The 27,636-nt window shown below is 40.2% G+C and overlaps 1 protein-coding gene across 1 annotated transcript; it reads right to left on the minus strand.

Moving 5' to 3' along the window:
* Arl5b (ADP ribosylation factor like GTPase 5B) lies at positions 1-27,636 on the minus strand. The gene is made up of 6 exons (XM_052156882.1): positions 27,347-27,636; positions 15,532-15,592; positions 13,780-13,927; positions 9,388-9,471; positions 7,539-7,690; positions 1-6,381 (listed from the first exon to the last, which is right to left on the minus strand). The coding sequence occupies exons 1-6, from the start codon at positions 27,393-27,395 to the stop codon at positions 6,333-6,335; spliced, it is 543 nt and encodes a 180-aa protein (XP_052012842.1). The 5' UTR covers positions 27,396-27,636; the 3' UTR covers positions 1-6,332.

Consider the following 27,636-nt stretch of genomic DNA (forward strand, 5'->3'; position numbering starts at 1 on the left):
TTCATATTGGAAAAGTATTTATTATGACAAAAATAAAACTGTGGACTGAAAACACATGGGTATCATGCTATATTGCACCATGATTGCAAATCAGCCAAAACCTCTCAAACACATTAACAGTCCAGAGCAAACTGCATCTTTTTCCTTGGGTAAGTTGGCATGCACACAATTCATTAGAACATAATTGCAGAAATAAAAAAGTCATGAATATGACCTAACATATAAAAGAAGCATTTCATGATAGTGAAAAAAATGTTAAAATTCAAAACCCATGTTCTTTCACCAACCTCATAATCAAACACGCTTGGAACCATTTGTGGGCTGTGAGGGTGTGAAATGCTTTTGGTATTTGCTTTGTTAGTGCATCAGTTTCTTACTTAGGGTTCAGAAGCAGTATGTGATATGAAAGACACTGTCTCCCCCTCTGTAAACACTAGAGGGCCCACAGAGCAATGAGATCCTACCTTGATCTTATTTATTAATAAGACCATCTTTTGAACCAAGCTGCTTGGGAAAGATACTGTCAGACCACTTTCACATAGCCTGAGATATAATGGATAATGACGTATATTTAAATCTTATAAAATGAACACACATGCACATTTAAAGAGTTTTATAATCTGATCTAAAAGTGTAACGAGTCCAGAGCCTGCTTTCTCCTGGCTGTTATAAAGCACCAAGTTATGCGTGAAGATGAGAATGTGCCATTATGACCATTAGACTCCCATTAGAAGAAACGTGACATCGAGGGCGGACCTGCCAGGAGCTTGCTCTTCCCTTATCTTAAACTATGTTCTGTGAAAGAGAGCAGCATGGAGAAATGGAAAATTGTCTCATATCTGGAAAAGCCATAATCGTCATTTTATTCCACAATTTCAGTGAAACAGCAGCTAGGGCCTTTAAGATGAAATCTAGATGAAAAACATTCACCACGAGACTGAAAGTTTACTCCAAGAGAATAAATTGGAGCTGAAACATGTCAATCAATCATGAACTTCTGAGATCAAATGATGGCCATTTGCGGTTTTAGCACCCCAATAATCACAGTCTATCTCACCAAACTGCAGACCTTTCCTGTCCTTTAGGTAAGGAATTAAATACTGAGTGCTTTGCTCAAGTGCACTGAAAGAAAGGACACCTGTTCACCCTGCTGCTGGAAAACAAATAAAACAAAAGCCCCGCCCAGCACCCAAACCCCGCCCAGCACTCCCACTCCCTCCAGCAAGGTATTCTGCATTGGGCGTTTTCTGATAGGGTCCAACAACAGCCCAGACACTTAAGCAAAGCATTTTGTGGAGTAAAAAAATGAGGTAATAATTATTTTTAAATTAAAAATTTACAAGTTGTACAAGAAAACCTTTTCATTCATTTAGAAGTTATTTCTAGACTCCATCTACACATAGCACAGAGAAAACTCAGAGTACTGGTCTTTAAAAAAAGAAAAAAATCAAGGAGCCTCTGTGTGACTACAGTTCCAGATTTTAATCTCAGAATGCTAACCAGTTTTCTGGCTTTCCAGCCATAATAAAAACAATGAAGACTACATAGGTCTCCTATGGACCTCTATATAGCTTTGGTCACCTATAATTCTTAAAATATATCTCTCCCCCCCCAATCCTGGCTCTTGGCTTTCAGTCTTCACACTAATATTAAATGAATAAAGATGAGGCAACGTGAAAACCAACGACCTTAAACAGCAGCTGTTTCCATACACAAGTGGACTCAAGTCTGCAACACACTCATGTCCTGGCTCATGTTCTCAGGACTGACTTTCTCTGGGCTGGACAACCAAGTGTTTAGGATACCTTAAAGGCAGTGAACAGAACAGAGTAACCACTTCTATCTAGTTAGAAAAGCCAGAGAAATAAGGCAAGTTCTGTAGAAGTGGGTTTCCAATACACATGGGTGCTACTTAGAAGCAACTCAACGCCATTTTCGATGAATACAGCTTCTCCTTTGCACTGTCTTTAGATAGAAATTCAGCTTGAGCCAAAGAAAAGCTATCTCTTCATACTGTGTTGTATATACACTAGGGGACGTGATGTTGGGGTGGGGAATCACACAGTGGATAAGACCATTCCGGCATGCTATTGTAAGCATTCCTCAATAATTGTAGATCTGAAAAGATGGTGATAGTGCATAAGGCTTCAGAATACCAAACAGAAGACATATTTGAGACTTGGTTAAAGTAAAGGCTCCTCAGTTTGGGAAGAACAAAAAGGCCATGAACAATAGTGTCTCAGGTCAACTAGATAGATGGCAAATGGGCAGAGTAAGACCAGACTCCACCTCTTGAGACAGTGCAGTGTGTGACCAGATGAGACTAGAAGCTGTATTTTGAGGTGACCCCAGACAGAAGACAAAGGACCTTAAGAATGAAAGTTCAGCCAGGCAGTGGAGGTGCAAGCCTTTAATTCCAGCACTTGGGAGGCAGAGGCAGGTGGATTTCTGAGTTCGAGGCCAGCCTGGTCTACAGAGTGAGTTCCAGGACAGCCAGGACTATACAGAGAAACCCTGTCTCAAAAAACAAAACAAAACAAGAATGAAAGTTCAGGTGTGTGAGGCTTTTGTTCCAAAGCCACAGGTAAGTTGGCGCATAAAATTGACATCTAGAGATAAGTGCCAATAAAGCGTCATGTGTAGAGGCATAATCCACAATCCCAGTCTGCTTGCTAATCCACACTGTAACACAGTGGGGGGTTCAGTGAATGGCCTTGGAAATAATTCAGCTCATAATCTGTTGAGATACAACACCAATGACTTAAAACCTCTTATCTTCTTCAAAGAGTTCTTGGTGGCCAGACTTGGTAGAGTCAGGGACTATTGTTTATAGTACTGTCTGCATCCCTCATTCTGTTTTCTCCTTAGGCTACAATGACAGTTACATTGTATTCAACAAAAATGCCATGGCAACCCCAGCCCTAGGGATGGGGAAGCAGGAGCATGGTGGACTGGTAGTGCTCTCCCTGGTTACTAGAGGCTCTGTCTCTGCATCGTGGACTGGTAGTGCTCTCCCTGGTTACCAGAGGCTCTGTCTCTGCATCATGGACTGGTAGTGTTCTCCCTGGTTACTAGAGGCTCTGTCTCCAGCCATTTCCCACTTAAAAAAATGCTATTCTGATGGGAGTTAGGTAAAGCTTGTTTTTTAAAGAATGAAATGTATATATTGTTTCTTTAGTGAATATAGAATAAAAGCAGTATCCCCTTAAAAATGTTAACACAAGAACTTAAAAGCAAGCATTATAGATTCAACCCCCTCCCCCAGTTTTCAATATGTTATATATGTTAATAGTTCAGGTTTTAAGAATTTAAATCACATTAACAATAAAAATGTTTAGTGTGTTCCCTTACAAAAGCGAGTGTTATATCTAAAGTGATTCTCAAATGTGCTTCTAAGTGAAGACAACAGGCTTAGGTAAGGGAATGGCACACGTGATTTGCAAGAGGAGTTTTTTTTTTTTTTTCATTTTTAGCTGTAACATGTTGAGAAGATTTTAAGGTAAAACTTAATTTCTTCATTTTTAAATTAAAAATCATGTAAAGCAGGTGTGGGAGGTTTCTGTACAGTACAAACATTTCTAATTAACATATGGAGACAAAGGAGAATGTGAAACACAAGCCACTCCCCTCCATCTCATACTTGTGACCTTAAAAGAACAGAGTAAAAAAATTGGGAACTTATAACAAAATAACAAAGGCACCCATCGCACAATCAAGAGTTCATGAAATGATAGTCTACAGTCAGTCACTCCATTTGCAGTAGACATTCAAGTGTAATGCGTTAGCATCTTATGTCTGTTGGGGCCCAGACATTCTCTTGGAGTAAAGGATAACTAGCTTCCTACTGAATAACAGGAAAGGCTGCTGAAAAGTCTCACCAGCGCTTCCTAAAGAGCCCTATCCAATCAATGGCACAGCATCTACCTGAATGCCAATTCCATTTCCAAATAGCTAACAGCAATTGCTTCTAATCCAAATGAATTATATGCTTTTTAAAAAGGGTTTACACATAAAATAAACTGTACTTTCAACAATTAAATATCAAATCTGTATCTGTACTAGTAGCTGTTTGATAAAATACAATCAACTATTAAAAAACACTTTCAATATAATGCTGATGTGGTAATATAAAAAAATAACCATATTATCTGATAGAAGAAAATTGAACCAGCCAATCTCATTAGATAAAAGGAGGCAGAAAATTATTTCATAAGAAGAAATATTGGGACATTAAATATGCTTTGTCTCGGGACAGGCTTATGAGAATTATTTTTTAATATTTACGGTAAACAATATAACAAAGTAAAATTCAGGCAAAGTGTGCTTTAAGTAACTGGTATTTTCTCAGTTCCCATCACCATCCCACAACCGCCACACACCATCCACACTGAGTTATATCTTCTTTTCTCTCTCATCTTTGATTAGGAGTTATATTTAAAACACATAAGAAAAAAGTTAAATTTATCCTCTACTTGGCATAGAATCACTAAGAAAAAGATTCAAAGTTTAAACAATTTCCAAAAGTTCAGAAAATTTTTCCTCTAACTACTTTCTCAGATCAAGAGTATAAAGACTAAATAAAAATATTATCAAGTTCAACTAAATTAAGTAAATATAACAAATGATAGACCCCAAAAGAGAATAAATTTTAAGGCAACTTACATACAAAAAACCTGAAATTAAAATACCAATTTTGAGCAGGTATGAACACTGAAGCTTATTTTGATCCAAATAAAAAAATACTGAAAATCCGAAGAACTACCCTTTATCTCTTTCATATGGCAAATGACCCGGATGACACACTCAAGGCTAATGACAACATGTGTCCCCCTCAACGTAAGGGTTCATTCTTCCTTTCATCTTAGACAACTGCCTGGGAAACCGTTACCACCACCCAGTAAGGCTGACTTCAGCATTAGGCCCTTTCCTTCATTTCTGTAACCGATTAAACCGTCTAAGTTGCTAGGTATATGACAATAATCTGGTCTATCTAATGAGTTCCAGGGCAAGGGCTACTGAGGGAAACCCTACCAAACCCTACCAAACCAAACCAAACCAAACCAAACCAAACCAAACCAAACCAAAGACCAGCCAGCCAAACAGACAGACAGAACACGATCACCGAGTCTCATAGGAACATTCTAAAGCTAGGAATAGATTTAGAGCACCCTGTTAGAGTTTAGGGCACAAGTCTACCTACCAGGACACAGGAGGTGGGGCAAAATGAATGCGAAGCCTCTTTGTTTACGGAAAGACCATGTTATTTTGCCTTTCAGTAATGTACTGCTGGTGAGAACAATGCTCTGACAGTTGCTACTACAAACCTAAGAAATAAAAAGAACTGTCCGTGTTTAGGCTGCGACCTGAGCAGGTGTGGTGTCTGACAAAATCACTGAGGTTATACTGATAATAAAGCAGATAGGAAACTGATAGAAAAACACAGTCCAAGTGTCCTGGCTCTAATTTACATTGGTGTGTTTTACTAAATTCTGACAGTTACACACACTGGAAAACCTGCAGCTACTAGATGGAGCCAAGAGTGTTCACCACTGAAGCTGGGTTTTAGATTCATGCTCCACCTTGATTAGTTTTTAACCAAATACGGTTGACAGAAAAGTGAGCTTAATTCCTTATATAAATAAATGGACTAAATGATTCCCATGCAAAGAGCAACTTAAAATTATACTATCACATGCAATGAGGTGAGGAAAATTTAAACGCAAGTATTCATGATGGTTACACGTGTGTGCGCACACGTGTGCACACACACACATATGCACACACACACGCGCGCGCGCGCCCGCACACATACACACGCATGCACACACATACACACACACACACATACGTACACGCACACACAGTTTCTAGGTAGAATTTTTTTCATTGTAATTAGAGAAATGAATGCTTAGTGCTGGATAAATAATACATGCCGATTCCCACTACTGTTCTGTCAAGCCAGTACCTCGGAAGGAGCGGTGGCCAAGAGGTGAAAGAAACTGGTTATAAAGGACATAACAAAACTTCAGATAACAGGAAATATATGACAAACGGTTTTTACAAGGCAGTCACCGAATAATTAGAATACACAGTCAGAAGAGTCCAGCTGCTACAGCGTAGTTACACGTTATGCTCGTCCGACTGAGATTAGTACATTTGAAACAAAGGTAAGAAAACATCTTTATGTTCCAGTACAGCGGCACTTGATTCAAGCGTCACTCGGAGGTTTGTGTTGTCATAAATTAAACATGCTGCTGCCTCAGCAGCCAAAGGTATTAGGAAAAATGTTCATGTCACCGAATAAATAGAGAAGTCTTTTTCAAGCAAAAAAATTATCTCACACCAATCCTGGAGGTCATCCACTCTAGACCTTGGCATAACCTAAACAAAAGACAAAAGTATTTTAGAAATTAAAAAGTTTCTGCTGAAAGACTGAAGCCATATTTACTCAAAGGTCAGTGTTACTCAGATGCTGTTCATATACTGGTGTTCACATATACTTTTTATTCCCACAAGGAACAGGGTCTCAAGCAGTTCCAGTTAGCCTCAAATTCTCTATGCAGACAGCACAAGGGTGAGCGTCTGACCCTGAAGCCTGACCTCATCTTCAAGTGCGGAGAGTACAGACACATGGCGCCTACCTTAGTACCAGAGGCAGCAGGGATGGAACCCTGGGCTCTGTTATGCTTGGCAGGAGTCTACCAGTGGAGCCAGCCCGAGCCTCCATCACGGTGGCTCTCAGAGAACATCCTAGGTGAAATTCTAATGCAAGTGTCACTTAAACGAAGTGGGAAACTGCTAGGGTCTCATCTTAAAAGATTCTGATTGCCTATTTTTTTCATCAGGACTGTAAATGCCACACCCACTGCACCCTTTTTAAAGGGGCAAACCCCGCTATTAAAATAGCAGAAACTTTTCTTTATTCATGCCATCTCTAAAGAATGGAACATTACAGGCTCTACACCTAGCTACTACATGGCCATATGTGAGAAAGAAAAAAACCAACTGTCAGGCTGATAGGAGAATCCTGTCATGAACTAGGTAATTACAATGACACATTGGTTTCCCCTTTCCATAGTGTCTACACTCAAGTTCATAGAAAAGCAAGAACGCGCGACAATGGCCTTGTCAAACGCTCGTCCAGAAGTGTGCCCCCAGAAAGGACTGGATATTACAGGAGACAGACTCTCGGGAAGACTAGTTAAGCACTATCAGAAAGCATGTAACTTCTTTAAAGCTTTTTCAGCAATTTGGGTGACATTACAGTTTTTGCTTAGGAAGTAAATGATGAAAGGAACAGATAAACAAAAAACCTGAAATCTAAACATTTAATTTCACAGCTTCTTATACCTTCAAAAGTATTACATGTATGCTAAAAATATGAAGAACTTGGTAAATTGTTCACCAGAATTATTTCAAAATGTTAACAACGTAACAACCCCATGTTTAGGAGAAACAAGGAACAGGACCAGGAAGGACGGGTGTCGGGTGTCGGCCTACAGCTGAGTGAGGCTGTGTGAGGGCCCAGCTGCACCTACCCTTCTCCTGTGAGGGCACAGCACGACTGGATGTGCCACGGGTGGTCCTTAATTGAACTAAGGGTGAGGTATTTGGAGATCTCAGCCGCTGTCATGCACCCTTTCATGTCCTGCTTGTTCGCAAAGATAAGGACTGCAGCTTTCCTTAAATCCTGTGATTGAAACAAAATACTGAAATATCAAACATTGAAACAACCACAAATCAAATTAATGTGTGAACTATCAAAATAACAAAATAACAAACTGAATTATGAAGTCAGAGTGGAAATCACACACTGCTAGTCATTTAATAGTAAAACACCACTTCTTATTTACAAATAATCTTGTACTAACATTTAACTTTAAAATCTTAAATCATGATTAAATGATTCATTCTAATAAAGTATATGTGCAAGTCAGATAATTAAGATTTTTTTCTTATTTTTGAAAAAAAATGATCAGACTGAAAAGAATATTAACCTTAGATTAAAGAGCTAACACTACATGTGTGGTCGTCCTTAGAGGGGGGCAAGGCTAACTTATTAGCCTTTACAGGTCCTAACCTACTGGATTGTGTCACTGTGGCTTTATTTATTTATTTATTTATTTATTTACATTCAAAACATTATGACATAACCTGACAGAGTAGGTTACAATGATATACAATGAAATACATAATACCACTTCTGAAATCACGTCTAAACTTCAGCTATTTGCCTATTTTTTAGCTAGGTGCATACTGACTGGCTGAATCTCCTGTTTCTGGTGCTGGTGGGGACAAGTACCTATGCAGCCACTATGGTAGACAGTGTGGAGTTCCTGCAACAAAGTAAATATCTAATACCACATGACCCAGCTACGCCACTACTGAGTATACACTTCAAGACTGAAGCCAACAGGATACACAGATACATGCACATCTTTATGTATCACGGCACCAATCACTAACAGCCCCAAAATGGAAGTCCATCGGCAACTGAATACAGAGACTGTGGCGCATATACAAGGAAAACTTTCATCTGTGAAGGGAAATGAAACAGGACTTTTTAAGGGAAATGGAGGGAACTGAAGATCATGGTGTTAAAGGAAACAGCCAGACTAAGAAAGGTAAATACATTGTGTCTCATACATGACATTAGTTTTAAACTGATGTGCGTGTGTCCACACATACATGAGGGCAGTGGTCATCAAAGTAGAAAAGAGCAAGTAGAAAAAAAGAAGATCTTATGGGAGAAGGGAGGGAGAGAACAGGTGTGCGATAGGCTTCTGTGGCAGGAAGCAGAAGGGAGGGAGAGGGCAGGCAGTGGGGGAGGGGCTGAGAACTAACTAAAGTGACAGGCTGTGACAGAGCACCACTAAGAGCTGACTACTACTTGGTATGGCAACTTGCGAAATTAACATTACAGGAAGATAATTTTAAAAACCTATATTTAAGATTCTAGATAGTTCTGAGGAAGAAGGCTTAGGTTAAATAGCATGTGCAAGAATATATTTTATTGTCCATGTCTTTTATATTTCAAATACTTATAATAATTTAGTAACTCCCAGTTATTCATTATAGTGAAGTCTTGGCTGGAAGACATTTAAGTTCGGTTGGTCTTCTACCACATGCCTCTAATTGCAATTTATCAATTTTTTAAAGGTATGAATCAGTAGTTTTAATTATAAAAAAGTTAAAGCTTAGCTTTTAATAGTTGTAGCAAGCAAATTAACAGGCTTGAGAACACAATGTGATTTTGACTCAGCTTAACATATAGTTTGGCTTATGATGAAATCACCAACATTGTTTCACATTCATCTTTGCACAGAACAAAACCGATTCACAGATAACTTACTCCATCATGTTTAAAATTTTACTTTCAAACTTTACCTCATGAGCCAGCATTCTGTACAATTCTTCTTTTGTAATGGCCAGGCGTTCCCTGTCAATGCTATCCACAACAAGAATGATGAACTAGAAAGCAATATTAAAATAAAGGAATAAATCAGTGGCATTCTTGGTTTTCTGCAAAATCACTTGGCATCGTCCCTGCTACAGAACACTGCTGCTTTTCCATCAGAGAGCACTTAACACAGAAACACACCAAGCAGGAGATCTAGATGTTAACAAGAAAGCAACTTGCAACTTCAGCAACTAAAAAGCACAACCAATCTATTAAGCTCTTGATTGTAGTACGGAAAAGTAATGTTTATAGCAAAACAGGAATGCATATTCTCTGATTAAATTTGTTTCCATTCCACCATCCATTCAAGCCAGTTCTCAACCTGTGTGTCATGACTGTCATGGATATCACCTACTGACATTACAATTACTAACAGTAACAAAATTGCAGTTTATGAACTAGCAATGAAAATTATTTTATGGTCTGGGGTCACCACAACATAAGAAACTATATTAAAGGGTTACGGCATTAGGAAGGTTAAGAACCACTGAAATTTTAGACAACCAATAATTTGTTACTTGTTTATGATAAGGTTTCCTGTGTATTAAAAGAAGAGTTAGCTCAACAGAAAAAGTTAAGCATATTTTTTAAAAATAACAAGTAAGGCATTTTTTCACAGAAGAAATTTCAGCACAAAAAGTTCAAGAATCAAGTGCGTTGCACTTTGCTAAGATGTGTGCACTGGCATTAGTATGCTAAGACCTAACTGAAATTTGAAAAAGGAAAGAAAACCTAAAGAATCTATGTATGCACCTATATGCTGGGTGGGATGGGAGAAAAGGGTGTGTGTGTGTGTGTGTGTATGTGTCTTTTAAGTAGGTATTAAATAGTAAATACACAAGCAAATGAGAAAGTAAATAAAAGCAAACTTTGTTAAGCATGAACTAGTGAAAAAGAGCTACTAAAGCAGACAGTAAAACTCAAGTGTAAACAGTGCCATGCATTGTACAGAATGGGATATTAATATAAGCCAAATTCGGTTCCTCAGAAAATTAGACATAGCACTACCGGAGGACCCAGCTATACCACTCCTGGGCATATACCCAGAAGATACTCCAATATGTAATAAGGACACATGTTCCACTAAGTTCATAGCAGCCTTATTTATAATAGCCAGAAGCTGGAAACAACCCAGATGTCCCTCCAATATCCGGGGAATGGATAGAGAAATTGTGGTATATCTACACAATGGAGTACTCTTCAGCTATTCAAAACAGTGAATTCTTAGGAAAATGGATGGAACTAAAGTGTCATCCTGAGTGAGGTAACCCAATCACAAAAGAGCACACATGGTATACACTCACTGATAAGTGGATATTAGCCCAAAAGCTCAAAATAAACAAGTTACAAGTTACAAGTCACAGACCACAGGAAGCTCAAGAAGGGTGAGGACTGAAGTGGGGGTGCTGTGGTTCCTCTAAGAAAGGGAACAAAATACTCACAGGAGCAATAAAGGAGACAATGTATGGAGCAGAGACTGAAGTAAAGGCCACCCAGAGACTGCCCTACCTGGGGATTCATCCTATAATCAGTCACCAAACCCAACACTATTATGGATGACAAGAAGTGCATGTCAAAAGGAGCATATTGTGGTTGTATCTGGAGGGGTCCTGTCAAAGCCTTACACATACAGAGGCAGATACTAGCAGCCAACCATTGGACTGAGCATGGGGTCCCCAAGGGAGGGAGTTGGAGGGAGGACTGGAGGAGCTGAAGGGGTTTACAGCCCCATAGGAAGAACAATGATGTCGGCCACCCAGGCGCCCCAGGGCTCCCAGGGACTAAACCATCAACCCAGGGGCACACATGGTTCCAGCCAAAAGTGTGGCAGAGGAATGCCTTGTTGGGCATCAGTGGGAGGAATGGTCCTTGGTCGGATGAAAGCTCAATAGATGCCCCAGGGTGGGGAAATCGAGGGGGGGGAGGTAGGAGTGGGTCAGGTAGAGGGGAACATACTTGGAGGCAGGGGATGGGAGGAGGGGTTGGGGGTTTTGAGGGAAGGCAGAAAACCGGGAAAGGTTTTAGCATATGAAATGTAAATGAAGAATATATTAAATAAAAAAAAATAGGCCAAATTACAACAGGGAGGCTGAAATCAATTTATAGGACATATAAAATTATGAAGTAAGAACTACAGTAATTACACTATAAACCAGAAAGGCTTAGAAAGGGATAAAAATGAGAAAGCCTTGCAAAGAATGGGCAGAATATTGGGAAGTAACGGGTTAACGAAAGGAAGGGCTCAGGAATTAACACCCAGAACTTCTTGAAATACAATGGAGATGCCCCCTTTGGGATGCCAGCTCAAAAGGAAAGAGTTTTCTCAATGCAAGATTACAAGGGGGACCGCAGTGATTAGTGAAACATCACCTCATAAAAATATCTTTCTCTGGAATCCGAGTCTACAAAGGTAAAGGACCGTGCCGGCATGTTGTAGTAAAATCTTTATGGTAATTGACATATACTTGGAGAAATGGTTTACTAGAAGAATATTTAATGCTAATAGCACCAGTAATAAGATATCTGTGTCTGGACCCAGGCTAAGCCTAGATTGTCAGCAATGTCAAAAACTATCCCATTGAAGTGCCTGACACGCCCTGGATCAGCTTGAGTCACCTTTAACCCACTGTGCATGAGAACCGCTTTCCTCCACAGCTGGAGTTAACTATCAGCTTTGACAGTGAACTTTGAAAAGGTAGCTCTGTTATCAGAGTATGTGAAAATGCTGCTATTCCTCAGTAGTATTTTACTGTACTCAGCTAGATTATAACAATAATATCTGCTTACCAACTACTTCTGTCCTTCCTAACCTCCACAAAAGAACGTAACTGAGGGCTAGCACAAGTGTTGCACGCTGGCGACCTGCTATTCTGGCTCACGCTGCACTGAAATAGTATACACACAAAACTGTATTAGTAAATGCAGTTCCACAAAGTACATGCTTGTTTGTTTGTTATTTTTAAAAGGCAAAATTTCTATGCACTACACTATATTCCAGCTCCAATCTTCACAAAATATCATTTTAGAAAACATGATTTCTTAGCTGCACTCATGTGCAACTGCATACCACCATTCTACATGATAAAGCTCAAAAACACCACTTGAGCATTTTAAAAATCTGCCTCTAGGCAGACATACAAGTACAAATGAAGGTAATATGGATATACTCCCTAAGCTAATACTGAACTAATAAGTAACAATAAAAAGAACATGACTCCCTGGAAAGCTTCCTGCTTAGAAACTGCTCCTCTGTGAAGCTCTGCAGACGCATTCTCTGCAGACTTGCAGCATGCACTCACTGCCTTCTCTCTGACCCATGACAGACCAGCACTGTCATCTGCACAAAAGATGCTCTCACCATGCGCCTCAGCCACTCGAGTACTCATGGGCTTGTGTCTCCTACAGTCATGTCAGCAGTTAGAGCATCGGAAACCCATTCTTTCGTGCAGTGTAAATTTGCAGAAGTTAATGAAGTCGGAGTTGCTTCTCTTGCCTAACATTTCTATTTTACTTTTAACACAAGCAATTTCTTCCCATGTTTCAAAATAGTCAATAAATACATAACAGAAATTTTATGTTCTTTGTCTTTTTCTATCCCAGAGGGGGGAAAAATAAAAACATTTAAAAGGATAGTGACAGCTGAGGATAATAGCTTGAAAGTCTATTTTCCCCATCAATTATATCTGAAATCTGGGATGTTATTTGAAAATTTTTAAAAATATTTTACCCCTTCCCTAATCAGGTGCTACTGTGAAGTGCTGAGATTGTAGGAAAATTCATTCATTTCAGCCAGTGTCAGATTTCTCCAGCCCACAGAGCATGGGGTGCTACTGTGAGGATGCCTGAGCCAGCCTGCGGAAGCTCTGGGCTGAGAAGGGTCCTGGCTAGGCACAGTGCCTCACACCTCCAATCCCAGGCCTTAGGTTAGAAGGCAGGGAATCACAAGGATTGGTGAGCTCCAGGTTGGCATGAGCTATGTACAGTGAGCTCTAGGCCAGCCAGGTACATTTCACAAGTATAACCTATTTGACTTTAGTAAAATAGGTTTCCATGTCAATTATTGACTATCCCACCTCTTCATACACCCTCGGAGGGGAAAAGTCCATGCTCCCTCTTGGATCTCACTCCATCTGTGCAAGCTTCAGCAGTTGAGACAGTCATGACCAGAACTTAGCACTCCTCCTGCCTTTTCTTCCATGATTAAATCTAAACTCCTTATTACAGTCAATGGCTAATATGTCTCATGATAGCTTAGCCAGCTCCCATGCTGATTCTTTGAAAAATTTTTAAAATTAAACTCAAAGGTAATTTTGGCATACCTCTGTGTTTGAGTAATAGGTGTTCCAGGACGACCGCAGAGACTCTTGACCACCAATATCCCACATGAGAAAATGAGTGTTCTTCACAACTATTTCTTCAACATTGCTTCCTATGGTTGGAGAAGTATGAACTACTTCATTCATTAAGCTGTTGAAAGACACCATTGGAAACTCTTTTGTAAATCTTAAGAACCCCAAGCATGTTTTATCTCTATGTTTTTAAGAGAAGTCAACCTTCCTCATTTGTACCAATTATAATAACCATTAACACGAAAAAGAGAAGCTGAGAGACTTTCTGCACACTTAGAAGATGTAAACGGTGCAATCCCTGAAGGTGATTTTCTGCTTTTTAATGGGGTGAACTGCAGGCCTGACACAGAGATGGGAACACTGTGATGTGGGTTTGCATGTCTATGGGCAAATTGCCAGTATGACCAGTTATTGTATCAATCTGAAGAGAACCAATGTTCCACCCTCAGAGACCAATTTCTGCAAAACTGTGACCACAATACCTGCAGAGTAGCAGTAACTAAGCAATATTCTATCACCATTTTGATGAAGGCCCATGTAAGCAAGGTTGAGAGTTGAGCCATAAAAATTAATTTAGACATACTAACCTATAGTCTTCAAGGCCACAGGCAAATAGAAATTTGATTTAAATGAATTGTACTTAGAATGCTGATTCTCATATCACTTGTATTATCTTATTGATTGCTTAAGTTACATTACTTTATTCAACTCACATGTTTGCTGATAACATTCCATAACATTTGAAAACACATATAATTTTCTCAAGTTTGATATTATGTGTTTGACACTGTGTACAAGACTGTTACCAGAGATACTTAAGCTTTAAAGACTAATGTTAGCTAATGAATGAAAATATAATAAAGAAAAGTAGTGATTCAACTTTGAAACAATAACACATAAGGAGGAGCCTGTTTGCAACGTAACTAAAAATGATTTAGTTAGGCCCCATGGGAAGGCATGCATCCCAGGCAAACTGAGAGCTGGCAACACGACCTCTTGTTTTCACCCTCTTCTTTTGTAGTCCTAGGAACTGAGCCCAGAGACTCCTGCATAGTAGGGGATTGCTCTGCTGAGCTATAACCCATGCCCACACTGGTGGGCTTCAAATACAAGATGAGGAAAGTGTCATATGACGCGCCAAGTACTGTGTGAGTATTTGCTAAAGTGCTCTTGGTATATAAATCCATTCCCACAGCTTAGCATTGCTTTGGCTCTGAGAGGATAATGGGAAATCCTTCTACCCTGGATTCTTGGGGTGGTCACAAGGTTTACTGAAGATGAGCCTTAATGTGTCTCTGAGGATTTCAAGCTTCTCAGTTTTGAAAGCTACTAAAGGAACATTTTGACCACCATCACTTTAGACAAGTCTGGCTCTGTTAAACAATCCTGAAGCTGTTGGAAGAGCCGCCTCCAAAGCCAGCACTCCAGGCTGGGCTCCTGCCTGCGGGAAGCGGTGAGTGAGTCATTTCATCACTTCACTCAGGGGCATTTGTGCTTAGTTAATATTAAAGTCCATTCTTCCTTTCAGAGTCAGAAGGCTAGGGTGCAGTGGAGCAAACTTTAGCGAGCAAACAATATCTTATTTTACTTTCTTATTTGGTAAAATAGAAAAAGCTATGTGCTTAAGTCTAACCACTGCCATTATTAAAATTGGGAAGCATGGCATCTCATAACATAAAAGCCAAGTTTTTCAAGAGCTAATAAGCAGGCACTTATACTTACAATTGATAAAGAATGGTGGTTTTCCCCGCATTATCCAGTCCCACAATGATTACTTTGTGCTCTAAGGAAAAAAAGAGTCATGAACATATACACTATTGTACAATACAGCACAGACTTCCCACAGTGGTAATTACAAACGAGACTCATCGGCTAAGCACCCAATACTGAAGTATTATGAGAGAATCTTTACGTAGTAAGGTTTTCCTTGAGTTAAGCCATCCAGTGTTTTCTAGTAAGCCCCCCTGTAAACGTGCTTAGCTTGGCTAGCTAGAAACAAAGACCTTGCTCACTTTTGAGTGGAGGCAGAGTCACTCAAACACAAACCTGGCATCGTGACCTCAACTGTGAGCATAAACTGTTGGCTCGACTCACCTGCTCAGAGTCTCCTGCTAGTCAAGTCAGTTCTATGTTGTTTTCACACAAGCAGATTTGGTCACCTACATATGGCAATGGGTTTGCCTTTCATTTACAAATGGCATTTACTGCTGAAAACTTCAATGCTCTTTCCATTAGCGGGCGGGTTCTTATTTTTACATTAATTGGCAGAAGTAAAAGCAATTACTTAGCCTCAATGGTTTTTATTGAAATGTGTTTTCTGTAATCATTCTAAGTGGATGTTTCTGCTGATGCTGTCCAACAAAAGCCTCTTCCCCCTTCTAATGACAGGCACTAAATAACCATTTTGTTATAAACAGTTATTAGGCCTCTCTAATTATTCTGTTAAGTGGTACATATTTTGAAATCTGCTTTGAATGAGTGATAGAAAATCACCCCCCTCCATCTATTCAGTCTGTTCAAGATTCCTCTTTCTAGGAGAAGAGGGGGTTCAACAACGCCCCCCCCCTTTAATCTGGGGGGAGGGTGACTGACAGCGTCTTAAGGGTGTGGCCCTAGAATGTTACCCATGTTCCAGTAAATGGCCCCACAGGCAAGAATATAAGAGCAGCACAACCAGAACTAGGTAGGAAGGGGTGGGTGAGGGAATGGGAAGGAGATAAGGGAGAAGGAAGGACAGAAGGAGGGGGGAAAGAGGACAAAAGTTGGGAGGGAATGAGGAGATATGGGAAGTGGCTCTGGAAGGAATAGGAGACATTGGGTAAGAATGGAGGTAAATGTGATCAAAATACATTGTATATAATGTATGTTATATGTATGAAATTTTCAAGCATAAAATATACATAAAAATTCCCCTTCCTAGCACAAATTGCCTAAGGAGTTGCTCCCATGCTTTAGTGGGGTGGGTGGAGAGGAAGCGGTGGCAGCAGCAGCACAGGAGACAGACTCTTTCTCTAGCCTACTGCTTCTTTCCCAGTGTGGTTCACTGAGAGAATTCTTTTCCAGCCTTTATCACCATTTCTTTGTGTCTTTATCTAGCCTTTGGTGATAGGCAGCAGAGGGACCCTCAGGGTGGAATCTTTGGCCTAGGATTCCAGGGATGTCACAACTCTCACACTAGTTTAAACGTTACTGATGTCAGGTATGAGCCAAGAATGCTCACGTCATTAAACGTGTGATAGTCTAAATTAAGACAATATGGGAAGATTTGTTTCTTTTCTGACCCACCTCTTCTCCCTGACATTAGTAGGCAAACAGATTTACCCTACAGAAGAAACAGAAAAGAGTCCTTTCTATGAAATACTATAAAACTTGTAGTTATGACAAAGAATTAAATTCTTATTATCTCCCAACCTTGTAAGACTTTATGCAATGTTTAGTTCTCCCCAAAGTAAAACCTTTGCACAAAGCTCTGCACTTGCATTAGTGTGTCAGACCCCTTCTCTTTATTTTCTTTGCACTAATTCTTTAAAAACCAGCTAATTTCAAAACACCAAGGGGTCAGACCCGAGCCAGTGGGGAAAAGACAGAGCCCCCATGCACATCTCTGGGAGCTTGCTTTTTGGCGTGCACCCTCTTAATCAAGAACAAAGTTTTACCTTGGGGAGACTTTAGCTGGAGAGCTAGTCTCTTCTTAAGACAATAGCAGTACAACAAAGCAGTTGGCAGCCTGAGCAGAGAAGGGTGGAATAGTATCTAGCACTGTGGTGATGTGCTCACAACTGTTAAGTAAAAAGAGCCAGGTGGGCTGACTGTGTGAGCGCCAATCTGTAAGTTTAGCACTCTGGAGGTTCCTAAGTTCAAGACCAGTTGGGATGAGAAACTTCTCTGTCTTCCAAAGGTGTATTCATTATCAGTAAGAACTATCTGTAGGATATTACAGGACAAGTAGATGGGATAACAAAGGTGAATTTCATGCTTACAAAAGCTGCTTTGTAGGACAATAACAACAAAAAATGATTATAACTGACTTAATTTTCCTTCTGGACCCATTGGCTCTATTCCCTAGATTTGAATGGAACCAACCTTGACTGGTTCCCCATTGTTGTTCCTTAAAGAACAAGAGCACTCTTTATCAACCCAGTCTGGTAACAGCCCAGCTCTAGAGACTTTAGCAATCCTGCCTTGGTGAGAAAAGGGCCATCGAAACAGCAGAACTTGGTTGCACAGAAGTTCTGCTCAGGAAGAAGGAACAGCATGCATGGGTAGCAGCAGATGGTTCGCTGCTAAAGCAGCTCTTGTGGGTAACTGTGACTATTTTTAAAGCACACTGTGCTACAGGTGATGATAGTAGTATTCAAGGCCTGATGTTTACACTCATGAATAATGCATTGTTTTGAAAGGTTGGTCTTCAGTGTGAACTGAGGGGAAGACTGGTGATAGACAGAATGGGTATAGATTTCATTCATGTTCAACTAGATCTTATCTCCCAAATCCCCTTTTCTTCACAGCATAGGGAACTCTAGCAATCAAAACAAAGCACACAATTTCAGCTTGTTCTAGGATGAACATATACACAAAACCTTTCAGATAAAATGACCTAATGTCTCGTGAAAACTGTCCCTAACAGCCTAAATCTATACATATACAAACACCACAAAAAGGACTGCCCTTTGTAAGAGCATGAAGTAGCAAAGATTATTTTTGGTCTTAGCTTTGAAGAAGTATCTATACAGCAGGAACGAAAGCAGGATCAAAGGCCAGCTACTAAAGGCCACGTTCAAAAAAGCCATCTGCCCTGTTATGTAACCGCACGGCTCCCTCCAACTGCCTGCTATTCACGTTACCTACCGATTCAACTCCCAAATACTAGTTCTTGAAGGTTTTACAACTCAAAGGGCAGCGAGAAAAATGTAGAAAGTGATGTGAAAGTCTGAAAATAGAATCTCCTCCTCTTAAGAAAGAACAACAACAACAACAAAAAACCCAAAACAATACAAAAATCCCTGGATGTACTGTCCTTATGCGCCAATGAATAAGGTGCATAGCTTCTTATAGGTATCCCTGCCAGGGTGTCTGTTCCCAGTCCACACAGACTGAGCTCCTTCTGTGTAGAGCATGTGACATTTACTATGTGATGTCTAAGAGGGACCCCAGGTGAAAACATAACAGTACAAGTTCTAAATACTGTCTTCTGATTGGGCATAATCAGTCGGCCACACACATACAATTCCTATGTAGGAAACAAAAAAGCTGAACTATGGGTCAGAGACACTTTCTGTGATGTTGCTGAAGTATAAAAACTTTCCCTCGCTGTGCTGTAGTAAACTAAAATATCCCCGGCACTTGCACATCTATACTATCTAGATACTTAGCAGTGACTGTTGACCCAGGAGGTTAAAAAGAAAAAATAAATAAAAGAAAATAAACCATTTTAAGAACTTACCAGGACCAAGCTACCATCAACGGAAAATGAGAAAGAATCTGTCTCCCAAGTCAAAATAGCCATCAATCTGATGGAGCATTAGACATTTAATATCATTTTTGACCTCAGTGTGGAAGTAAAGATCTCTATCTCACTAGACTTTAAATCTCTCACTCCGAACCTCATCTGGCTCACAAGGCCTTGGGAGAGCTGGTGTGTTCACTTCTAAGTCCTCAAGCCACTCTCTGGAAAACTAAACATTCAACTCCCTGTCTCAAACAAACCACATTCGCTATTTAGAATGGGCTTTGAAATATCAATTGGGCCTTCAACCACTTTAAGAAGCACTATCAACTTTCTGTCACAGAGCACAGGCAGGAATTCTAATGGCAAAGGTCAGACAGCTGGGATTTGTATCTTCTGAGAAAAGCTGGGGAAAGCATCAGGCTGTGAAGTCACAGGCAGGGGCGAGTCTGGGCTAGACACAGCAAGCCACTGCCTCAAGTGCCAACAAGGAAAGCAGAAAGAAAACAGTGTGAACTGTCCATGTTTTAGGCTTAGGGCCATGCTTGTAGACAAGGACAGGTTGAAAAGTGGTTAACAAGAAATACAACGAAAGAAGGGATTTCAAAGAGTAAAGAAGGATTAACGTTTTCTCCTGTATGTTTTCACTTTCACTAGCACGAACAAAACTTTAAAAAGTTTTGGTTCAGAATGCCATGTGTTACTAACTGAATACTATTGGGGGAGGGGCGGAGGAAGGCATCAGAAAAGTACTATATACTGATGTGATTTTTAAAGATTGTGAAATAACATGCAAATTTAGGTTATCATAAGTTTCACATTGTTAAAAAGTTATGAAACACTTCAAGACATAAGGAAAGCTAGCAGCTACCTTCTAATGTCTCTATCAACACACTGTGACTTCACAAAGATTTACATGTCAAATACGTTTAACCACCATATACCAAGCTGATTAAAATCATAAGTTTCACATTGTTAAAAAGTTATGAAACACTTCAAGACATAAGGCAGCTACCTTCTAATGTCTCTATCAACACACTGTGACTTCACAAAGATTTACATGTCAAATACGTTTAACCACCATATACCAAGCTGATTAAAATGCCAGATGTGGTGATGTAGCACACATGACATTGCTATACCACAGAATATACAAAGGCTGTAGGCTCTGTCAACTCCCTGCCAGGTCCTCCAGCTCTCACAGTCCTGCTGAGGAGCCACAGTACTGTTCAATGTATCCTCCAACCCATAGAGTCCGCCTGATGATTCACCAGGTAGAGACAATGTATCATGTCCATCTGCTGATTCAAGTTAGCTACCTTAAGAGTTTTAAGGGAAACTACTTGTGAAATACCACAAGTACAAAACACCACCAGTACAAAGTAACAGATAAGCAGCAGCTGCCACCTGCAGACCATGAAAAAAAAAAAAAAAACTGGGCAAAGATGCTATGTCCAGTAAATATATATTTTACAGATATAAGCAACATAATAATATTTTAGGTAAGAGATAGTCACCAATACAAATAAGATGAACAAATATGAGAAAAAAATTTATTCTTCTCTTAAAACCTTACACTTAGCTGCCATATTCTGCGATGTTTATTAAATACGTAGATACAAGGAATCGAAATCACAATCCAACAGCATAAAGACATGTCACATGGATGGACAAGTGTGTGCACTCTCTAGAAAATGTGGCTTTGGTTCCTAGTTGGAGGCACAAAGGATAAATCTATGTTGTAGTCTCTATGGGGGGAGGTCATAAAATTACCACAAGAAAGAGACAGACATCAATAAAGAAAGGGATTGTTTATAAAAGCACTTGACTCTCAAAGTGGAAAAAGAAGTCCAACACTAGAAACCAAGCAAAGGAAACACAGCCAACAGTTAAGTGGCAGTCCTCTCCACACACACACACAAACAAACGCTACCACATCAGTAAATTCCTCCAAGCATTCAGTCAGTAAGAGGGCAGGATTCACAATGGGCTCAGAAGAAACAGAAATGTGCTATTGTGTAAGAGATACAGATGAGATCATGAGAGGTCTGAGCAAGGCAGAGGCAAACTCCCCCTGAGGAGCAGTCACAGAGACACTCACTGTACATAGGTGGGAAGGACAGTTCCTCTCCGAAGGTAAACAGTAAACGGGCCAAAGAGGTTACAGGAGTCTCAATCACAAGTCTCACTAAGTGTGAAATGAAGCAGAAACATCGTGGGGTTTACCACATTAGGAGCCACAATTAAGCTATCAAAACCAAACAAAAAATGGACAACTCCGAAAAATTAAAACTGAAATTATCTGCAAACTAAGCAACAAACATCAATAATGCAGTCAAAAACTAAATCACAGAGCAATGTAAAAGTACATCAAACTGAATAAATATGAGTAGCTAGATTAATAATGAAAGGGACATTTCCATCTCTGAAATGCTCAGATTGGACCTGTCCTGCAGAATTTAGTAATAGAAGAAAACAGTCAACCCAAAGTGGATAGAAAGGAAATAAATAGCAGTAGTTACATTAAAAAAACAAAAACAAAAACAAAACCCAAAAACCTAATTTTCTATCTCTTTTTCCCCATTAAAAGATTAAGCAAAGTTCAAGTTTCTACTGACCCCAGGCTGTGCCTAAGAACAAGCACGCCCACCTACAGACAAACGCCAGAGTCTACTACACACAGAAACACTCGAGGTCCATCATCCTTTCCCTACTGACAATCTACAAGGGTCCCAAAGGAATCCACTTGGGGGAAAAGTATCCTCAGAACATCATCTCCAAAGTAGATGTCCACATGAAAACACGGAAATTCAACCCCTATTCAAACTATAACATAACATAAATTCAAGTCTGTCACAGAAATTAAAAGAACAGCTAACATTTCTAGAGGAAAGAAGCAGGTATCTCGAAACTGTCAAAAGCGAAACGCCATTCCAAATACTTTGAAAACTGGTTGGATGGCCCAAAGTTTAAAAGTTGTGCAAATGGTTAAAGGATCTAAACTGTCCACAAACAGCGAGTAAGAACAGGGACAAAGGCAGAGCCAGCACTGGCCAGAATGGCTGAAGTCAAGGCTGACACCACCAACTGTTGGTAAGCACAGGGACACTGCTGCCAACATCAAGAAGGGAGTCTAAGAACTTTTAAAAATAACTGCATTTTATCCGTCCTATAGCTTTAAAACTGCTCTTTTACATACTAACTCTAAGAGAAAGGAAAGGTCTATGAAAGCTCTCCTTGGGTACGTGAGTACCTCAGAGGAAAGCATTACTCTTGGGGCTGAGTTCTGTGTCCTGGACCATAGATTGGGCTGCCAGACTGACTTTCGGCCACCCATACTGTTTAATCCATCAGGATGTAAGGGGAGAGTCAGTTACAAGAGACTTACGGAGAACAACACTCCCAATGTGAAAAACTTTGCAAAACTACATCAAAACAGAAAAACAGACAATAAGACAATGTCAAAGAGTGATATCAGCCTTCACAAAAATAAGCTCCCAGAGCAGTAAGAACAAAATACTCAGCTCAAAGAACAGAGACAAAGGAATAACCTAAGATTAGAACCCCACCCCCAGTAAGAAAACATTCATGTGCATCTTTGGCAGTCATCTTAGCGTATACTGGCAATAAAATGTCCAGAAAAAAACAGAAGAACAAACCCTAAAATTAATTACTTAATTCTGCAGTGTCAACAAGGAATATCTTTAACTTGAAATATTACCAAGAACCCATAGAAATGAATGAAAAACAGATATACAAGGAAGTATATCTTTTTGAACCTTAAAAATACCAGAGAACACGGAAAAACTCTAAAACAAACAAAATAGAGAACACGGAAAAACTCTAAAACAAACAAAATAGAGAAGAATCAATCAAGATGCTATGGTTTTACTTAGCAATAGCGGAAGTTGGAGATCAAGGTAATGTCTTCAACACCCGAAAAGCAATCTTTTCCAATCCATACATTTCCAGGCATTTGAAATTGAAAAAAAAAAAAAAAAAGTACAATTTATAGATGCCCCCTTGGGGTGGGGCACAAACTTCCTGTCCATAGCCTGGCTGTCCCTTATATAACTTAGTATGTAGACCCAGGTTGGCTTTGAACTTGACCTCAAATAGATCTGCCAGGCTCTGCCTCCCAAATGCTGGGATTGTAAAGGTGTGTCCCACCACACCAAGCTCTATAGATACCTACATGGCATCTTTCCAATAATTTGTATAGTTTTTGTTGTTGCTTGTCTGTTTTCGGTTTTTATCTTTGTTTCAGAGAGGGTCTGTTTACATAGCCTTGGCTGTCCTACAACTCACAGTGTAGATCAAACTGGCTTTGAAATTCACACAGATCTGGCTGACTCAGTCTCCCAAGTGCTGAGATTAAAGGTGTACACCACTAGGCTTGGCTGACCTTGTATACTTTTAAAGGAAGACATAAGTACAGAAAATGATAACACAGAGAAGCCCAGAACATCTATGAACTATGAATTCCAAAAGGAAGAAGACGACACAGCATCTCCTAGGTGTGAGGTGGAAAAACTGTTAGAGCCAAGCTTAGGCACTACAAAATCTCCTAGCCAATGCACAAAGGAAACCAAGATGATGTCATCTTTACTCTAGAAACAAAATGAAGGGAAAGCAGTAAGACAATCAGAGCAAACTGGCTCCGTAGAACCAAATTTTAATATCACACTAATGAAAACTCAGTGGAGAACAAACCAAAGGTCTAAAGCACTGCTGTGCAGGAAGGGGAAGAGGTCTACAAGTGTCTCCTCCTCTGTCAGAAGGGATAAACGATCAGGGCTCAAATTCCCAGCTAGATGTACGATAAAGTAGAATGCATGTTACTATGATACAGCATTTTATGTTGAATAAAATAAAGCCAAAAACTAATACCTCGAATAAATACATTTTGCCAGATACTGTGAATAAGGCAGTAAATAATAATAATAAAAAAAAAAGTTCATGCCTCAAGGAGATTATTTCTGCTGAGTGAATCCAATGACAAAGAAATTTACAATACAATTATAAACAGAGATAAACATTACCCAGAAACCAGAAATTACGCAAAGTTAATACTAGGGCAAAAGCCGCTCCTGGGAACTCTGTGTAAGAATGACTCTCTACCGAGAGTCTGGATTAGAAATCCGAATGAAATCAAGGATCGGACTTTTCAAAAGGAGGGTACGAACATACTCTAGAAGACAGGGAACAGATTTTGTTGGATGTGTAGGAACTCAGCAGAAGCCTTGAATTAAAGAGCAGAAATAGCCCAAAGGAAATGGTTAAGACAACAGCCAGAAAGCAAAGTAATATTTATCAACAGCTGAGAGCGCCCAAGTGGACGGCATAAAATTTGCCGTGGGAACGAAATGAATTAGACGCCAGAATAAATAAGCTGGTGCTTTTTGGTTATGAAAATGAACCACTATTAAAGTCTTTTGTCACCTGTCCTGTCTAAGAGAAAAGCTGACCACAAGTGTATACAGTCACAACATAGAGAAAAAAAAGAAAGACCAGGCCTATGGAAGGTAGAGACCTTTTAAAACTTAAGTTAAAAACAATAAGGAAAAAAAAGAAAGAAATCTTGGAAATGTTACAAGGAGCGCTTAATCAGGGTACCCCCCCCCCCCAGGCAAGCATGGATTTTATAATAACGCATGGACGACCAGGTTAGCTCCATCACTGATAATTTATCAGTACTTCTATTATAAAATGAAAGAATACAAAGTTCCATTACACAATGCAGAGCTTTGTAACTTATCCCCAGGAAGATATCACACATAAAAGGATGCTCAGAGCTCTTTAAGAAACTGAGGTAAGAGATACTGCACATAAAAGGATGCTTGGAACTCTTTAAGAAACTGAGGTAAGACTGAGGGCATACCGACTGACAGATAAGGGAACAAGGGAACGAGTCATGGTTGCTGTCAATTCTCTGACAACCCTGACAACCATCTCCCCACCAGTTGTCCATCCACTCCACCTCACTCTAACCTAACAGGTAGAGTGAAGACTTGGACATGTTATTCCAATACTCAACTCTACCTGGCACCACTGAATACCTGAAATGTACAATGGTTAAAAAAAAAAAAAAAAAAAAAGATGCCAATACTGGTACTTAATTTTGTTGATACAGAAAACAAAAATTCCAGTCTATTGTATGAATCCAATCCCATTATCCCACCATCTGGAAAATACCTAATGACCAAACTCTTCATGGGTTCCTATTACTTGCTGTATTCAGTATTCACTGTCATGGTCAGCATCCAAGAAAGACTCTTAGTGATCTAATTTCCTGGTTACTTCTGCAATCTCACCAAACAAACACTAATTAAACTACGTTCAATTTCTTTTAGCTCTCTTTTTTCAGGCAGCAGCCCATCTGCCTACACCAATATGCTCGATTCTACTCTGTCTACATTCATCCCAAACTCCCACTCCTCATTAAGTCCGAGTATACCTTACCCTGAAAGGCTCCCGACACCACCTGAGAAGGATCAATAGCTTCCCTGGCACCAGCAGTCCACACTTACAAAGGTCTGCAAATTTTGGCAAACAATTTCCTACACTAACTCTTGGGTGTTCTCTGAGCACGGATTCTCTTCTGGCTCTCTAGAGCTACCATGTCTGGTCTAGAGGACTGGTTTTCCCACTAGGAGAAAATTAATCATGAGCGAGAACACAGTGACACAAGCACCTGTCCCTACATTTCAGCAGGAAAGATAAAGGAATTCTAAGAGGGATCTGGAAAATCAAACAATTACGTAAAGATGGACATGGGGCACATGAAGGCTTCCATCAGCTTCAATGACTGCTCTTTTCATCTCCCCCACCCCTTTTCATCTCCCCCACCCCGTTCCAGTCTGAATATGGAATCCTCTAATGAGCAGAGATAACAGCAATAACCAACTATAAAGGGAGAACCAACGCTGATCATTTTTATTGCTAAAGCTGAGGGGGGAGGTGATAAAAAGTAATACTGTGTAAATCACTTTTATTTACACAAATTGAACTGTGTAACCAATATATATTTAATTATATATTGAAATTGTCCTTGACATAGTACTTTTACAAGCATTAAAAAATGTTAACTTGCTGAAAAAATAGTGCATTACATTTATGAGTAACATTGCTGGGAGCTTCAGTTTGAACACTCTGAAGTCATTTAAAAGCGAGTATTTATCTGTGGTGCTTGCATACAAACACACACGTGCCAGTGTGCTTGCATGTATTTATAATTATAAGCTTGAAAGTGGCTTTTTAAAAATCAGTGTACAGAACAAGTGGACTAATGTCATTTACAATGATTTCACGGTTTAAATCCACAAAACAGATAAGGACCTTAATGGAAAAGACTTGGTACCCTCATAAAAAAACAAAAGCAGTTTATAAATCATGCCCTACAAAATGAAACAAATGGGGAAAAAATTGATCTTAATACTCGGAAACCATTCTGTTACAAGAAAGACGAAGGCTTTATCTTTGGGCCCCTTTCTGTGTAGTAGTGACTCTTGTCAATACATCACAGCTCATTCTGACTCTGAACAGGTTTTACAACTTCTAGGTAATTCCTGACCTGTTCTAGAATAATTACGGCCACGTAACATCTTACACATAACCGAAAGCATTTAGATTTTTTTCACGCCTACGGGGGCGGGGGGAAGCTGTGTGTATGTGTAAAAATTTCAGAAACCTGTGCACCTGAATACTCACTCATTCTAAGTCTTAACGAACAGAAGTCTGAGTCAAGTCAGACAGCGTGAAGGTGCATTAGCATAGACAAGAGGAAGGTAAAAAGTGCAAAACTCCAGTTTCGTGTTAAAGAAACGGAAAGTTTTGGGTTCTTGGGGAGACACTTTCCTAGAGCTAACCGAACTTAAAAGATGGTTCACTGAGACCGGAAAGGCCCGCAAACAGATTGCAGGAATATGTTTCCACCTTGGCTGGCTAAAAGCTGCACCGCGTGGGATTCCTGGCCATCAGGTGCCTCCCCTGCCCGGGCTCCGGGTCCCCAGATCCGAGTTCTACCCTGAGCCCGATCCAGATCTCAATCTGGACTTGCCCGCGCCACATCCACCGACTCGCCCGCCTCACCTTGGTTACAGAAAAGGCTCCACAATTTAGCGAAGATCAACCCCATCATGAGCCCCGGGCGGGACAGGCTCCCTGGGCAGCACTCGGCGGCAGGTGCCGCGGCGCCCGCGGTGGAGCCGAGGGGAAGCCGACCCGGAGCCGCGGAGCCTCAAGAGTCCAGCGAAGCTTTGGTCTTCCGCGGAGCCGGGAACCGCCGCAGACTCCTTTGTTCGCAGCGCGCTGAGCCCAGCCCCGACCCGTAGTCGCTCTGTCTGCGCCCACCTACCCTGCACAGCCTGGGCTGGCCGCGA

Source organism: Apodemus sylvaticus, chromosome 14 (genome assembly GCF_947179515.1).
Source record: "Apodemus sylvaticus chromosome 14, mApoSyl1.1, whole genome shotgun sequence".
Taxonomy (NCBI): Eukaryota; Metazoa; Chordata; class Mammalia; order Rodentia; family Muridae; genus Apodemus; species Apodemus sylvaticus.